This window comes from Heterocephalus glaber, unplaced genomic scaffold (assembly GCF_053883595.1).
Source record: "Heterocephalus glaber isolate CG9 unplaced genomic scaffold, H.glaber_assembly_v1.0 deba00001444, whole genome shotgun sequence".
In the NCBI taxonomy this organism is placed as follows: Eukaryota; Metazoa; Chordata; class Mammalia; order Rodentia; family Bathyergidae; genus Heterocephalus; species Heterocephalus glaber.
Window position 1 is genome coordinate 13,955,377 of NW_028258297.1, and position 18,464 is coordinate 13,973,840.

At 38.8% G+C, this 18,464-nt stretch overlaps 1 protein-coding gene across 5 annotated transcripts in view; it reads right to left on the reverse strand.

The window, feature by feature from the left end:
- Positions 1 to 18,464, reverse strand: part of Irag2 (inositol 1,4,5-triphosphate receptor associated 2) — a 120,402-nt gene that overhangs the window by 79,115 nt on the left and 22,823 nt on the right. For all 5 annotated transcript variants that reach the window (XM_021259077.2, XM_021259078.2, XM_021259080.2 and 2 more), the window contains 5 exons: positions 11,342 to 11,522; positions 7,603 to 7,676; positions 7,430 to 7,508; positions 5,826 to 5,984; positions 2,216 to 2,333 (listed from right to left, as the gene is read on the reverse strand). In XM_021259077.2, the coding sequence (XP_021114736.1) occupies positions 2,216 to 2,333; positions 5,826 to 5,984; positions 7,430 to 7,508; positions 7,603 to 7,676; positions 11,342 to 11,522 (611 nt within the window). The remainder of the gene's footprint in view (positions 1 to 2,215; positions 2,334 to 5,825; positions 5,985 to 7,429; positions 7,509 to 7,602; positions 7,677 to 11,341; positions 11,523 to 18,464) is intronic.

Sequence of the window (18,464 nt, forward strand, 5' to 3'; positions counted from 1 at the left end):
TGAGCTACATAGTGAGCTCAAGGCCTGGCTGAAGTACATAACAAGACTCTGTCTAAAATACCAAAAAAGGGGAGGCAGGGCACTACCCAGCTTCTTTCCTTGATTTTTTTTTTTTTTTTGTCCCGAGGATCAAACTCGGGACCTTGCACTTCCTTCTTAATTACTATCTATGTATGAGAAGTAGCTGCAAACTCAACTAGTTAAACTGCACCGTGAAACCACAAAGAGTTCTAGCTTTCTACTTCAAAGTGTGGGTAGTCCCAGACTCAGTGTTACCACACACGAACATTAAAAACTAGTTTTTAATTCACATCCTTGAATCAGGAAAAAAAATACTCCAGGATAGGATATTTGCCAAAATGTTACCCGGAAATCTTGTGGATAGGTTAAGGTAAGAATTTTTGTGTGGTTTTATTTTTTCCTTTGTTGATATATGTATTTCTTTAGTTTACAGAATAAACAGATATCACCTTTATGATATAAAAATGAAAGGGATAATGTCTCAGGCTAAGATTTCATTGATACAAAAATAAAGGCACACATGTGGACACATACACCATGGACTTAGAATCAGCAGACCTGTGTTAAATTTTTGCACTACCTTTTATTAGGTAATTGACTTCGCCCAATCAAAAAAACTCTCTAGACTTTATCATTCTAGTAAAATTTTTTAATATGAAGATGTAGCCACTTCTGTTTCTTTCTCATAGAATATCTATGATTAACAATGAAGTAAAAATTAAAAGTTCTTTTGAAATTATAAAACACTATAAAATGCAAAAGATCCATATTGCATATCTAGAATAATACACTTCTGTCAATAGCAGTTAACATTATTGACCCCAAAGAGGAAAGACAATGACAACTGGATGCTTTACATGTGTCAAGCTTATTTTCCCCTCCCAGCTCTAGGGTAGGTTGTACTGTCCTGCCCACTTAATCTAGGGCAGTGGTCTCCAACCTTTTTTGGCACTGGGGACTGATTTTGTGGAAGACAATTTTTGCACAGACAGGGTAGGGGTGTGTTAGGATGATTCAAGCACATTTCATTTATTATGCACTTTATTTCACTTATTAGATTGTGCACTTTATTTCTATGAGTATTACATTATATTCTCATAATATGAATCTAGTTCCCTCAATGTGCAGTTCATGGTAGGGTTCGTGCTCCTATGAGAATTAATACCAAAGCTGAGAAAGTGTAGCTCGGGCAGTGATGCCAGGGATGGTGGGGAGTGGCTCTAGGTGCAGATGAAGCTTCGCTCACTGGCTGGCCTTCTGCTTTGGGGGAAGGGGACCCCAATCTAGGGGACACTGAAGCTTAGAGTGGCCCTGTAGCTTGTCTAAAGGTACACAGCCTTTGGTGCCAGGGCTGGAACTTTCTACATAGTGCATCTGTGTAGGAGCCGCTCAGGGCTGCTACATTGAGTGTTCCCTGTAATGCGCTCAGAGTCTTCCACAGGCACAAAGGATCTGATGCCCAATGAGTCAGGTCCTGCCATGCTACTCTTAAGGCAAGAGCCAAGCTAAATGAAGCCGTGCTTGTTCTGGGAGGTCACAAGGTCACAAGGGGCTGACGTTGGCCTGGAAACCAAGATTCCCAGCGACTTACAGTCAGACTCTAAAAGCAGCTTTTCAACGAACGCCTAAAAACAAGCAAGTCTGAATGACATTCAGTGGCACCTCATCATGATTAACAATGCTAAAATACTACATAAATTTAGCAAGATTTTTAGGAATTATTTCTAACGTTCACATTTTCCAAAAAATTATCACACTTCTCTGGCATTTGGGTTAAAGCTTAGTATAAATAACTTGTTGCTCTGAAATTAAAGGGCTGTGCCTTTTCAGCATAAAAAAGGATTTATGAAGCTTTATAGTAACCTGTAAGTACTAAAAAAAACTGGTGAAAGTTTGACAGAATTTGGTTTTATTTCAAGTAGTTTTTAGTATCAGATAGTTATGAACTCACCTACCAACTTCAGGAAACACTGCAGAGATTTTCTACGTGTTTATAAAACATTATGAACATGACCGAGATAAGGTAAAAAATTTTAATCCGAATGAAAAGAAAAACAATTTTCAAAATCTTACTTGTCTGTACTTTTCAAAAGTGTTATCAGTTCTTATCGTCTTCTGATTTTGGGCCCAAACAAGCCCTCTTTGAGTTTCAGTATGGAAACTGTATGCCCATTTCAGATACTTAGTAACTTACCAATTGTTTGTTCTGAGCTTCAGTCATGCTCTTCTCCTTTTCTAAAACACTCAGAGTAATTTTCAGTTCCTCCAGTTCTTCTTTTAATAAGTTTCCTCTCATAACAGTTTGGCGGACACTGTAGGGGTGGGGGATGACAATGCGCAAAACCTCAAATGTAACCGTCAAAGACACCAAGGAAGCAAAAGACTATTTTTGGACTTAAATTGAAAACCACTGAAGGCTTAATCCAGCTAACCACAATGATGAACACTATTCCCCTGATCTTTCACTCCTTAGAAAAGGAAGGAATTTGGAAGGAGTTTAGTGAGGAGGAGAATAGAGGTAAAACAAATATATTCTCAAAGCTAAAGATTTGGAGAATCCCCTTGAAATCCAACATTGGCTAAATGACGTGACTAAATGGGTATAGTATTAGTTAGTGCAATTTTATGAATATTTATTAACTAATGCTACATTCCAGGCTCTGTAACCTTATATGGAGCCCACAATGGAAGACAAGAAAGACAAGATCTTTTATATACTGGTGGTGGCAACAACTAATTAAATAATTACCAATAAAAACTTGCTAAAGAAATAATTATCAATAGTCTCTATATGGTACAGTCCATAAAGAAATCTATTATGGCATTGTTTATAATAGTAATGAATTAGGAACAACCTGAGTGCCTACCAACTGGAAACTGGTTAAATGAGTTTTGATGGGGGCTGGGGATTTAGCTCAGTGGTTCCACTGCCTGCCTCGCAAGCATAAGGACCTGAGTTCGATCCCTGGTACCTACCAAAAAAAAAAAAAAAAGAGTTTTGATGATCCAGGTCATGGAATAAATGATTTGTATCTCACTAGATTATAAACTGATATCTGCAGGTCTCAAGAAAGGTATACTTTTTTTCTTACCGAGGAATTACCTTGATCATGCCACAAAATTATTCACCTCTAACTAAAACTTGGAAACAGCCCAATCTTCCATCAGCTGGTAACTGGATAAAGAAGTGGTTTTTTAAAAAATGGAGTACTACTCAGCCATAAAGAATAAGAAACTAGAGACATTTACAGATAAATGGATGCACATTGAGGCCATATTCTTAAGTGAAATAACTAGGACACACATGTGTAAATACCAAATAGTTCCTCTGGTGTGTGAAATGTGAAATAGGAAGAAAAGGTCCAAAGGGGAAGGAGAAAGGGAAGTGGGAGGGGTAGGGGAAATGAAATAAGGGAAAGGAATAAATATAAGAAAAGGCAAAAACAGAAACAAGTCTTTGTAAATAGGGAGGGATGGAGGAGTAGAAGGGAAGGCAGGGGTATGGGGGGAAAAAAAGAACCAACATATATCATGGAAAGGTACAAATTCCCAATGATGAATGTCATCATATTGTATACCTAAAATGTACCAATAAAGTTAATGAATTTAAAAGAATTACTGACCTCTAAATCTGTGCCAGGCATTGGGTTAGGGACTGAAGGCAAACATGCACTCAATCAAATGAATGTTCCCTTCCCAGAGTCTGTAGTTCAATAGGGTAAACAGATAATTCTAACTACAATACAGTGTGATAGGAACCAAGGTTGGAGTAGATCTAAGTTCTCTGGACACTGCATAAAAAGCAGGTAACTCCTGCAATAAGGGAGTGTGTGCATCCGAGCAGATGCCCAGCAAGGGTCTAGGCAGCTATGCTGCAGTCTCCAGTAGAGAATGGGAAGCAGATATAAAGCAGCAGAGCCCCATCATGAAAGATTTCCTATACCATAAACCCTAGGAAGAAATTTAGCGTTTAGGCCAGGGATGTAGCTCAGTGGCACTGCACCTGCCTTGCCAGTGCAAGGTCCTGAGTTCAGTCTGTGGTACGAGAAAAAAAAAAATTACAGTTTATCCTGAATGCAAGAGAGCTCCATCCCAATGTTTAAAGCAGAGGCAGGATGTGGTCAGACTGGCATCTGCCGAGAATATTCCTGCCAGCACAGCACATGTCCGGAAGACTAATCACAAGGGTTCTGCAGCAATCTAGGTGAAAGGTGACGCTGATGTGAATTAAGTAGAAGATATAGGAGTGGGAGGGAGGGAATCAATATATGGGAGAGATATACAGGAGCTAATTCAATATGACTTGTTATTTGATAAAAGGGAAGGTTAAGGGAGCTAAAAAGAGCTAAGGAGAAAAGAGATGACAGCTTAAGGATGTAGACAATGACAAACAAGCTGCTCACCAGATTCCTGGATTCCTGACCATTCTGTGAGTTACTCAACTCCTTTCCAATGCATTTTTCTTTTTTGTTTTTTCCCCCCGATACCAGGGTTCAAACTCATGACCTTGCAGTTGTGAGGCATCCGCGGTGCCACTGAGCTATATCCCCATCCCTCCAATGCATTTCTTGGCTGCTTATGTTAAAGATCAACTAAAACACAGAGTGTTTCTAGTGCTTGCAACCAACTCTTGACACATTCATTTGAGGCATTTTTTAAAGAAACTTTGAATCAATAAATAATGAGCCAATTGAGGAAAGAAGAGAACTGAAGCTAAGTATTTTTTGTATATTATACATGAGATTGGTTTGGAGGCTAGCCTGGACCATGTCAAAAATCAAGGTGAGAATCTACAGCTCCAATGATTTATTGTCATTCCTTGTATAACCCTGAACCCTGCTATTCAGAACTTTAAAATACCTATACCTATAAATGCAGACTTTATAAGAAACTTGGGTTTTTTTCCCCTGATAATGAAGCATTTCCCCCTAACCTATGTTATCAGAGTTGAACACTATCTGGTATGTCTTTTACATTCTCTACTCTCTTTTTATCTTAAGCTAAGGTCACAAATTTACATTTTTTATCCTTCTAGGTTATAGGTACCTGGAGAGCACATTTAAAACTTGACCCACCCATGAATCCCTCTCGGTATTTATTATGGCACCTTTCAGAGAGTAAGATTTCAACTGACCCATGGAACACTTTGGACAGACCCACACTTAGTCCATAGTGGTGTTAGGTTTAGAACTAGCCTGGATGACACAGATCATAGAACATCATTGCTAGAAAAGAACTGACAAATATTCCTCATGAGAATGTAAGATGGTAAATTTCCTATGCAACACAGTTTGGTAGTTCCTCAAAATGCCAAGTATAAATTACAATATGACCCAGTGATTAGATAATTAAAAACACAAGTACATAGAAAATTTGTACATAAATGCTCACAGAAGCATTATTCATTATAATAGAAACATGTAAATAACCTAAATGTCTGCCATCTGAAGAGTTGATTTTAAAATGTGGGATAGTATTAGCCATAAAAGGGAAAGATGTAGTGGTACCGAACGAACCTTGTAAACACTGTGCTAAAGAAAGGCAGCCAGACACAACAGGCCACATATTAGGAGACTCTGTATGAAATGTCCAGAAAAAGTATGAGACAGAGAGACCAGTAGTTGCCAGGGGCCAAGGGAAGCGAAGAAGAAAGAAGCAACTGGAAATGGTGCAGGGTTTGTTCTTAGAATGATGAAAATGTTCTGGAATTAGATAATGGTGATGATTGCACAACCCTGTGAATAAATTTTATGATATGCAAATAATATATTAATAAAAGATGAAAAAAGAAAACAGTAGCTCACCTTTTTACTTGAAGACGTAATTCAGCGCAGTCCTCTGTTAACTGGATATTAGCTTCTTCTGAGGTTTCCAATGCCAATTTAAACTTACAATTTTCCTCTTCCAGTTTCTGTTTGTGGAAATGTAGGTCTGCTATGTAGGTAATTAAGTCAGACACATCTCTAGGGGTGGAAGAATACATGAGGATAATCTTCAGTATCTCTAGTCCCTTCTAATCAAAATAAAGGATATGGTTAAGTTCAAGAAGGATTAAATGTTCTGATGAAGTTTTCTACTCTACCCTCATCCTCATCATAAATGCAGCACCTGTATACAATATTTATTTAAACTTTTATTATACAGTAATAACAAAGAGTTTTCCAACACTGCCAGTCAGTCAGCATTTGCCACTTGTGAAATCAATTTTCACAGTTTTTTAATTCATTCCCACTTCCCTCCCCACATTTGCTTCCTTCTATACTGAAGCATTCCTATTTCTGCCTGGGTGATAGAAGGTCCCAAAATAAGTATATATGATATTCATTGAGGCAAGGGATGGCAGCTGGCTTTGCTACAACATCAACCAGGACACAACTCCTAGAGCTTTGTAGGTGGAGCCTGTGGTTCACAACTTAGTATTCATCTTCCTCACCCCCAACACTGGCTCCAAAACTCTTAGAAAGTCTGGACTGAGTGTTTCATGGCATGCCAGACCTCTTCCTCTTTCCTATCTTTTCTCAGTTTTCAGTACAGGCTCAGTACATGGCTCCTTCTCCACATTTTTGCTGGATAAAATAAGAAGGAAAAAGAATTGCCTCTCTGTAATATACAAAGCTCACACGCTTAGCGGAAAATAGAATTTCCCATTCATGTTTAAAATATTCCAATAAAGAAGAACCTTAAAACTAATTCCCCAGATCCTAACCTACTTCAAAAGGAACTTATTTTTTTATAGAAAACACATGAAATCAGGGCCGGGGATTTAGCTCAGTGGTGCTGCCACCTGCCTCACAGGCACGAGGTCCCGAGTTCAATTCATAGTACAAAAAAAAAAAAAAAAAAAAAGAACACACATGAAATCAATGAAGGAGAAGGGTTTCATGAGTGAACAAGTGGTAATTTTTGGATTGCTAGTTTTATAAGAATTCATACTCCTAATGAAACTGGTTTCAATGTAGATGGCATAAAATAGTTAAAATTTTAAAGTCAATTGTGTTAGCTTCCCCCCTCAAAAAAAGTTAAATGACTGTAAGCAAAAAGTGAATCTACTCAAGTATAGTTTTGCAAACCTGCAATCCTACCACTCTGGGAGGTTGAGGCAGGAGGATCAGGAGTTCAAGCCCAGCCTGGGCAACTTAATGACTGAGCACGACCCTATCTCAGAACAAAAAATAAACAGCGGGCTGGGGATATACCTCAGCCCTTCATTGCCAGTATTATTTTAAAAATGTGAATCTATGAAAGAAAGAAAATAAGTAAGGAAACCGGAAGCACTTAAAAATGCTTTACCAGGCCCGGGGATTTAGCTCAGTGACACCATACCGGCCTCACAAGCTCAAGGTCCTGAGTTGGATCTTTGGTACCGTTAAAAAAAATTTAAAAAAGCTTTACCAGCAAGAATACTTACAGAACTCCCTGAGACATCTCTCCACCCAAAGCCTCCAAACTCCCTGTTGCAGAATCTGTTATGTCTGTAGTCATCTCAACTGAAACACACACAAGAGAGCTTCATGAAAAATTCTCAAAACCACAAGAAAGTGGCACAACAATCCCAAAGAAGTGCACACATACTGGCCCCACCTGAGTTTATGCTGTCCTGCTTTTCAAAAACAGAATCTTCAGTGGTCCTACTGAACCTGCTCTTCACGCCTTCCCTGTAGCCAAAAACAAAACCAGTGAGCTTGTTTGCCACACTGAGGTTTAGTTCACTGGTTAAAGATGTGCTGTACACTCTCTTATTCAGCGACAGTATTTTTCTGAATTCTAAAACCATCTTTTCATTCAAGAACTCCTTAGACCCCCATGCTACACTTAGGTTGACAGAAAGAAACAGAGGCATTACCTCCACTAGCCATCAACTTTTAATCAAATACAAAAAACACCCACGCAGACAGTCAGGGGGCGACACACAGCAGCATGTGGTTAGGCAATGAGGGTCTCAGTGGATTAGGACATCAAGACAGCTTGGAGTAACAGTGGGGACTCTGCAGGTAGCAAGACAGTGGACCTTTAAAGGTTGGAAAAGGAAAGTCCTGATCAAGGAGGACTTCAGGATACATTGATGGGGCTCTCCCTGTCTCTATCACAGATAAAGTGGAACCCAGACTAAGTATACTGTGAACATTTCACTCTAAACTTTCTACCCAATCCTCTGTCCAGTGCACAAATTCCAGCTCTGCCCCCAAAATAGACTTTCAACCTTTTCACTTCAAAGAATCCTTATAGTATAATTTAAGTTTTGTCACCAAATCTGTTTTTAAGTTTGATTTTTATGAATATGTTACCAGTATGTAACGATTACATTTACCGTGGGGAGCTGGTATGTGTACATAACACATCTCTATTCTTTTTATGTCCCCCCTTCCTTCTTTTTCCTCCCCATTCCTTCCGTCCTTCTCTCGGATCCCTTCCCATCTGCGAAAGATCTTTTCTTACTAAATCTTAAGCACCAAACCCTTAGCCACTGTCTGTCTCCCCCTCTCTCCCCCCTCTCCTCTCTTCCTCACCCCCTTCTCTGGAGCAGCCACAAAATTATTTAAATTTATACTTAAATCTCACTGCTTTTCAGACCTCATGTGAGATCTCCAATAGAAGCTTGAGTAGAAACATCATATTCTAGTCCCCTGCACACACTCAGCACTATTTGAGTTTCTGCTTTCTGCTCTTGTATTCTGTATTGAGACCTCCCATGCCTTTGCCTTTCCTCAAAATTTGTTATAAAAAATAAGTTTTCTTTTGTCATCACTGTTTCTAAATTATTCATTTTTAGTACAGGATTATATATGATCAAATTTAGAGATATTATATAATCAAATTTTAGAAATATTACAAAATTCATGAGTGGACACAAAAATTAAAACCACCATGCAGAGATAATTATTATGGATTGCATTCTCCCAAATTTTTCCTAGGTATATTTCTGTTTCCTGACAAAAATGGGATTATACAATATAGAGAGATAGTCAGTTATTTACAATAAATACATATCACTGTTTCTATTGTCATACATTAATCCAATAATAATTTTGAATGATAATTTAGGATTCCAGTATATGGAAGTATATACCATAATTTATTTGTCCACTACTCTATTTTTAAATATTTAGGTTGCTTCTATTTATCACTATCATAAACAACGTCTTAGTATACAGTATTAGAGCATATGATGATTTTCCTTCAAGTTACATTACTAGCTCAGAGAGACTACATATTTTTAAGGGTCTTATATTCTTAAATTGGTCTTTTTCTTTTTTTGAAAGTATGCTTCCCATATATTAAAATTAAATGTATAAGCTTGTACAGCAATGAACATGATACAACAAACCAGTGGAATTTTACCAAAAAGCAGTACAAGACAATTGAGCGTGAAAGCAAGTAGATATAATTTTTTAAAAAGTCTTTCTGTTGGTACTACAAGTTATCAGGGGAGAGCACGCACACAGTCCCCCACCACTTTGGGTTTTTTTGGTACCAGGGATCGAACTCAGGTCCTTGCGCTTGCACAGTAGGCAGCGAAACCACTGAGCTAAATCCCCAGCCCCCACACCACCTTTGTTTTTTGAGACAATCTCACTGTGTAGTTCAGCCTGGCCTCAAACCCACAGTGATGCCCCTGCTTCAGCCTCTCCAATTCTGGGATTAAAGGCATATGCCACCAACTGGACTTTAAAAAACTTGCACTTCTACCAAAAATGTCTAAGAGGTTAAATACCGCCCCCTATACCCCATGAAGTGGGATAAAATCATTCTTTGTTAATCTTTGTTAAACTATCAAAACAGGTATATCCTCTTTATTTACATTTCTTTACTTGTAAGATTCCATATTTTTGAATATTTACTTTGCCTTCATTATTAACCTACATATGGCCGACAGTATTTTAGTCATATTTTCTTAAGTCATCTAGAAACCCTTAATCCCAATAAAAGCCTAGTAACTATTGTTACTCTTAGGAGTTGAAGTTTTAAGCAAATCCCTTGTATGAGTTGGCTGATGGCTGTAGGTTGATGTCTAAGAAGCACATCAACCTGGCTGACCTGGAAAACAAAGGCACTTCTGCAGTATCTCCCGGGGCATCTAAAATCATGAAATGCCAATCTTTCTTCCGGTTTTCTTCCTCTCCCACTGGCTTTTCCTTTTCCCTTTAGCCTTCCTATGTTTTATTTTGTTGTTATTGTTGCTTTGGTACTGGGGATCGAACTCAGGACCTTGCACCTGCAAGGCAGGCGGCTGCACCATTGAGCTAAATCCCCGACCCAGCCTTCCTATGTATTATGGTTTAGATAGAGAATGTCACTCCAAAGCTTCATGTGCTTAGAGGGGGGGCTTTGGAAGGTGATCATGGATTCATCCACTTCTACATTGGTAGAAGTCAAATTGACATATTTTTTTCAGAAATAATACCCTATGATCCCAAGCACTTTCCAAAACCCCTTGGGCAGCTGTGTGTGCTGTTGGGGTGGGGGGTAAAGATGGGTCACTGGGGGGTGATCTGCAAGTGTATTATCTCCCTCCCCAGCTCCTCCTTTCTCTCTCAGCTTCCTGGCCACCATGATGTGAGCAGCTTTCCTCCACTATCCCCTGTGCCAGGCTGTTTCTCCTTTAATTGGTGGGTGGCAGGCATTAGGTCCCAGTGAAGAGTACATACGAAATGTTCAAATTATACTCACTGCCTACACCACTGTTCTTAAAAGGAACCTTACTCCAGGAGTGGTGACACCTGCCTATAGTCTCAGAACTCTGTGAGGCTAAAGCAGGAGCATTGCAAGTTCAAGCCCAACCTGGGCAATCTAGTAACTTAGCAAAGACTGTCGTAAAATTAAAAAATAACAAGGGCTGGAGATGTATGTCAGTGCAAAGGCCCTGGGTTCAGGCCCCAGTAACACCAAAAAAGGGGAAAGGGAGTTCACCCTTGAGTTTACATGCATTGGAGATTTAATAATATCAATAAATCACTTGGCTCTCGTACCAACTCAATTCTTTGTGAGAATAACATGTGCTACCCCCGGTCACAATAAATGAACATTATCTAAACTAATGCACAGGGCTGTGGTCCTCAAAGGGTGCCCACCTCATGTGCAGCAGCAACAATATCACCTAGCAACTTGCTAGAATGTAAATTATTGGCCTTATCCCAGACTATTAAATCCTAGGGAGGGCGGACAATAAGCTTTGCATCTTTCAGGAGACTGAAAGGCTGCCAAAGTGCAAGATGTACCAGGTTTTAGTAGTTCCATCCACACAAATGAGCAGTGATTAGCACCAACTCGAATGAATTATTAAAACAGAAGCTTAAAAGACATTCTGCCAAGACCTGGTTACCATTTGGGTCTACAGTAAGCCATCCACTCCTTCACAGCGGCATGGAAAGTGTCCAGATCCACTTGTGGGTCTGTCTTTTCAGGGTCAAGCATGGTCCACAGCTCCTCAAGGCCACTGTCTTCCAAATCTTGGCTACTTGTCTGTCTTAGGTAATCTATTACTTTGCCCACTTCTATTGAGCCTTAGGAAGAAGAAAGACAGATTAGTTTTGAAAGGTGGAAAAAGATGGTATTTTTAATGAATGAAGTCCTGAACTCTTTCAGGTCCCTTGGATCCTACAAATATGCCATATAATCCTTGCACCCTGCTGAGCTGTCAGAGAAGTGGAAAGACCACTCGCCTTAGGTTGCAGTCTAATCAGCCTTGTGTCAAATCTTGACACCAGCTTGTCAGCTGTGTGACTCTGGGAAAACTCCTTCATCTCTTATTTAAGGAACTCAGTTTCCTTATCTGTGAACTCTGGAGGATGATACTTACCATAGAGAGTTATTGTGAGGTTTAAATAATGATGATATATGTAATCAATAATCAGTTATGGGAAGGGAGAGAAATGCCCCTATTTTTTACCTCTCATTCTTTTCTTTAAAAGTATTCAGTGAAAAAAAAAAGTATTCAGTGATTTAAATTTTTCTTCTCCACCTTAGATGAAATTTCAGTCTCAAGTGAAAATTAACTTTTGGTGGGGGAGGGGGGTAATTCTTAAATACAGTTAGTCCTATTACTTTCAGAAATTGAAATAATTCAGATTACTTTAGCAATGGACACACCAATCTTCTTTAAGCAAAAGTCTTCATTTTTCCCCTAAGGAACGAAAGGGCTGGCTGCTGGCAAGACAGGGAAAAATAAGCAGATTGACAAGCTAGATGCAAGATTGAAGATTCTTCAATAATCTAAGAAAATAACCAAGTCTTATAATTACAAGAAGATACTATAAAGAAAACTGAATAAATTTAATCAGACCATTAATATAAAATAATGTATTATCTAGATGTAATATGAAATATTAGAAAGGGAAATATAAACCATAATATAATTAGAGATGATTTATTCCTTATTTGTAGTAGAATGGGAAAAAAAATCTCCTGGAAAGCCACCAAGAATACCTTTATGTCCTTTTCCTCCACTAAAGCTCTAAATTCTCTATCATATACCTCAAAACTGGAAAAATCTCCTATAAGGGTTAATTTTGTATAACTACTTCCTTTACAAGCCTTGCCTGCATCAGCAACATATCCATAGCAACTCCACATAGTCCCTCCATGTAGCCCCTTTACCTCAATCTAATGATGATGTCACCAATAAATATCGACAGCTCTGGGTGTTCAGGGCCTTCCCTTGCTCAGCCTTGCTTGCACAAGCATTGGTCATCTTGGCTCCCCATTTCTCTGTTGCTTTAATTCTTTGAGGTTTTTGAGGTTTTTTTGGTACCGGGGATCAAACTCGGGTCCTTGCACTTGTGAGGCAGGCGGCGGAACCACTGAGCTAAATTCCCAGCCCTTGAGTTTTTCTTTTAACCTTGCATTGTAGCACTGAGCTGATCAGAACCAACTGCAGGGATCTCTAATAATTACTGGTGTTTGAATGAGGGTGTTTTTGGACAACATTAATATTCCATTCTGTACACCGAGGAAAACAGTCCTTAATGTGGGTGAGCTTCTTCCAGTTAGTGAAAGGCCTTCATAGCACAGAACAGCTGACTCTCACCAGAGGAAGAGAGAATGGATCTTCCCTGGCTACCTTTAAACTAGAAATGGACTTTTTCTCTGCCTTTGTACTCAAACTAAAATGTTGGATCTCCCACACACTCAAGCCTGCCAGCTTTGGCTCACTTGATCTTGGGCCTCCAAACTTGGACTTGAACTAAGTCCCCCATCTCTCAAGTATCTAACCCATGGGCTCACCCTGCAGATCTTGGGTCTCACCACTCTTCATAATTGCATGACCCAGTCCCCAACAATAAATCATATGTGCATACAACTCACTATTTTCTTCAGTGAAATAATTCCTTAAGTTCTGACAAAGCACAAAGGCTTTCTGGGAATAAACAAGCTCCATTCACCCTAAAAATATAATTTAGAGGGCCGGGGATTTAGCTCAGTGGTTTCGCTGCCTGCTGTGCAAGCACAAAGACCCAAGTTCAATCCCTGGTACCAAAAAATAAATAAATTTAATTATATATATATATACACACATATATATATATGTGTGTATATATATATAATTAAGAGTGCATGCAAATATTTGCTTCAATAATGTTCATGTGGCATTATTCATAACAGAGAAAAGATAATATCCAATAGAGATGGATTAAATATGTTACATCCAAAAAAAAAAGTGTACTACAGGAAAATTTGTTCAGTAGTTTGGAGGACAAGATGGCTGAATGGAAGCACCCAGAACTCACCTGATCCTTCTCCATGAAGAACCAAAGCAACAAGGGTATAGCTTCATGCTAAGGGTGAATGATGATGGGAAAACAGTAAGAAAGGGACTAGAACCTTATGAGTCAGAGACCTGGGACAACAGCATAGAAAGAAAAACAAAGCATGACAGTATCTGCCACCCTGGCTCCACAACCAGCAGAAGGGGAGTCTGTACTGTGCAGGGTAAGAGTGAAAGAGAGCCCCAGCAAGCTCTATCTATTCTAATACTGGAAAGTTTCACATTCCTCACAAGCTTGGAGCCCACTCAGATAAATAACTGAAATCCATGTAGTATCCTGGAAATGGAAAAGGATCTCACATCATCTCCCAGTAAACCTCCAGGATACGGCAGCCAGGAGCCATTTTAAGAAGGGGCCTACTATCTGGATTTAGACTGCCCTAGGTCAGAAACTCCTGCATATTCTTATCTCTGGGACCCTACAGACACACTACTGCACTGCCTCAGCAGGTAGCTGCCTTGTGAATCCAACTTGGCCAAGAAAAGTGACTCTAACTCTAGTCCACTATGTGTCCCAAACTGTAGGGGGTAGGTATTGAGACATGAAGGAGAAGGGACATTGCTGATCTCAAGAACCAGGAGATTAGGGAGTTTGCACTCTAGGACCAAGGGCATGGCCAACCCTGTGTCAACTCAGGTCAACGCCAAGACTGAAGTCAGGCACCCATATCATTCCTGCCTCTTCTCCCCTCTTGTCCCAGGATCAGCTGCCTGCTACTAACAGGATAAGGAAGAAACACTGTGGTTTCTACTGCTGTCCTGCCCACAGGGGTGTGTTGAGGGTGACTTCAGCAACTCCATGGCGACAACTGTTCCACCACCCCAGGTATGCAAGGACAGAGGAAGCTCAGAGAGGAACTAAGCTCTGCTCCAGCTGAGGTCCAACTTTCTTCTAGGCACTGCCACCAAAGCCACAGAGAAGAACACCCACAGTTCCTGCTGCACCCCACCTGGATGGCTCCTGCGGCTGCACCCTGCTCTTTTTCTGACCACACACTGCCATCAGGACTGAGTGTGAGCATCACAGAGGGGATGCTGAGTTAGAACCACCAACCCTTCCCAGGCATCACCTGGCCCCACACCACTGCCTGGCTGGAGGACAAGTGCTTCAGGCCCCTCACCACTGCTGGTACAGCCAGGGCCAGAGACCTTATAGGTGACAGTGCCAACACCAACAGTGCCTGAGGAAACCTTTGTCACCAGTTAGGGGCCACCATTCCCAGTATAGGAGTAGCTACACAGAGTGTACTTCACACACTCTGCTTGTCTAGACCACACCTACCTGAACTCCTAAAGTGTCCCAAGTCTTGTATGACCCTGGAGATAGGTGTCTCCAACTCTTCCAGAGCACATACCATGCCTGAAGTCATTAATCATGGCCAAAAAAGTGATAGCAAAACACATTACAGTATCCAACTGCAATGAAGGCCAACAATAAGTAACAAATCAATACACCGAGATATGTTTTGAGGAAAAAGCTCCTCATTAAGAATCCCATCATATGAATAACTCTCTAACAAAAGATTTCAAAAAAATAAAGAGATAAAATGTGCTAAAGAATGTTAAAGAATGATTATAAAAAAGGACAATGAAACCTAAGAGAATAAAGATAAACAGATGAAATTGGGAAAACAATGAGAGACATAAATGAAAAATACAAAGAAATAAGACATTTTGGGGAAAAAACAAACAGAAACCTTGAAAATTAAAATCTCAAAATGTCAATAAAAATATAGTTAAAAGCCTCAGTAGCAAACTAGAACAAGCAGAAGAAAGAATATCTGACCCTGAAGACAGGACTTTAGAGATACATTTGTGAAATAGAGAAGAAAAAAGGTAAAACTAAAAGTAAAACAAGCATTCAAGACTTTGGGATGCCATTAAACGAACAAACATCAACATTTTCAGAATACCTTAAGGCAAGGAGAAAAAGTTAAGGGCATAGAAAATCTGTTCAATGAAATAATAGCAGAAAATTTCCCTAATTTTGTGGAAGACATGGACATTCATGTACAGGAGGCTTATAAGACCCCTAATAGACATGACCAGAGAAGATCTTCCTCACAGAATATTACATTCAAATTGTCAAAAGTATAATAACAAGAAAGAACTTTTAAATCTTGAAAAGAAAAGCACCAAGTCGCATTGAGCGACAGTTGCATTAAACTACACCAGACTTATCAACAGCAACCCTATAAGGCAGGAGGGAATGGACTGACATATTCCAAGTCCTGAGAGAAAGGAAAAACAAAACAGCCAACCACAATTAGTATACCCAGTAACAATCCTTCAGAAATGAAGGAGCTATATGGATCTACCAGTACAAGCAAAAACTGAAGGAATTCACAACAGACCAGCCTTATAAAAGATGCATAAGGAAGTCCTACAACCAGAAGTGAAAGATCATTACCTTCATGAAAGCATAAATCTCTCTCAAAGACTGAAACACAAAATAGAAATAGAAAAGAATCAAACATTATCAATAAACTATCAAATAGAAAGATATATAAAAGATAAAGCAAAGAAAAATATTCAAAAGAACTAGAAGAAAATCAACAAAATGATAAGAATAAGTCCTTACCTAACAATAATAAACTCCAGAGCTGGGGATGTAGCTCAGTGGCACTGTGCCTGCCTGCCAAGAGCAAAGTCCTGAGTTCAATCCCTGGTTCCAAAAACTAAATAAATTAATTAAATTAAATAAACTCCAATGTAAATGGCCTAAAATGGATTACATTCCCAATTAAAAGATAAATTGGCTGAGTGGATTTAGGAAACAAAACAAAACAAAAACAAGACTCAGCAACGTGCTGCCAGTAAGAAACTTCACAAGACTAAAGGTGAAAGGATGGAAAGTGACGTTCTAAGCAAATGGAATCCTAGACAACAGGAGTAATCAACACTGTATCTGACAAAATGGACATTAGGACAAAATGTAAGAAGAAACAGAGGTTACTATATTATGATCAAAGGACTGATTCAACAAAATACAATACACACTCAATTTTATAAAGCACTATTAGACCTCAAGGGTGAGATAGGCTCCAATATGATGACAGCGCAGTATTTCAACACCACACTTTCATCAGTGGACAGACATTCTAGACAAAAAAACAAAACAAACAAACAAAAAAAGAAACATCAGAATTAAACTGCATTATTGATCAAATTGATTTAACAGATATTTACAGAATAAATTCCATCTAACAGCTGCATAATATATTGTTTTCATTACCACATGGAATGTTCTCTAAAATAAACCATGAAACAAGTCTTAACAAATTCAGAAAAAAAGTGAAAATGCATCCAGTATCGTTAATCACAATGGAATAAATATAGAAGACAACAACCAATGGAATTTTAGACATTATACACATGTATAGAAATGGTGGTTCATACTTGTAATCCCAGCACTCAGGAGGCTGAGGCAGGAGGATAACAGTGAGTTCAAGGCCAGCCTTGGCTACATAGAGAAACCTTGTCTCAAAAAAATCAAAAGCAACAGCAACAAAAAAACAAATGTATGGAGATCGAACAAAACACTTTTTTTTTAATACTGGGGATTGAACTCAGGACCTTGTGCTTGCAAGGCAGCCAGCAGAACCACTGAGCCAAATCCCCAGCCCTTGAACAAAACACTTTTGAACAATGGGCTGTTGAAAAGTAGAGAGAAATGTTTAAAATTTCTCAAAACAAATGAAAATGGGAACACAGCATACCAAATTTGTGGAATGAATCAAAAGCAATGCCAGGAACAAAGTTTATAGCAATGAGTTCCTATATCAAAAAAAAATTTTAATAACATATAACAATACATCTCTATGACTTAAAGAACAAACCAAACTCAAAATTAGAATATAAGAAGATAAATGAAATAGACACTAAAAACAATACAAAGATATGTGACACAAAGAGTTCCTTAGCCAACCTTATCAGAAAAAAGAAAAAAAGAAAAGGCCCATATCCATGCAATTAGGAATGAAAAGGGTGAAATTACCACAGACCCAGCAGAAATCCAGAGGATCATCAATACCTACTTCCAGAACCTGTATGCCAATAAGATGGAAAATACAGAAGAAATGGACAGATTCCTAGAAACGTATGAATTACCAAAGTTGAACAAAGAAGACCTAAAAATTCTAAACAACCCAATATCAACCAATGAAATTGAAAACATAATTAAAAACTTACAAACTAAGAAAAGCCCAAGACCTGATGGCTTCACTGCTGAATTCTACAAAAAGTTTAGAGAAGAACTACTGCCACTACTCTTTAAACACTTTAATGAAATTGACAGAGAAGCAATACTTCCAAATTTATTCCTGGAAGCAAGCATCACCTTGATCCCCAAAGCAGAGAAAGACGCAACCAAAAAAGAACTATAGGCCAATCTCACTAATGAACATAGATGCTAAAAATCCTTAATAAGGTACTGGCAAGTAGAATGTACAAGATCATCAAGAATATCATACACCCTGACCAAGTGGGATTCATTCCAGAGATGCAGGGATGGTTCAACATATGCAAAACAATCAATGTATGATTATCTAAATAGATGAAGAAAAAGCATTTGACAAAATCCAACATGCATTTATGATAAAAGCCCTACAAAACATTGGAATAGACAGTCTCTACCTTAATCTAATAAAAGCCATCTATGAAAAACCAACAGCCAATATCA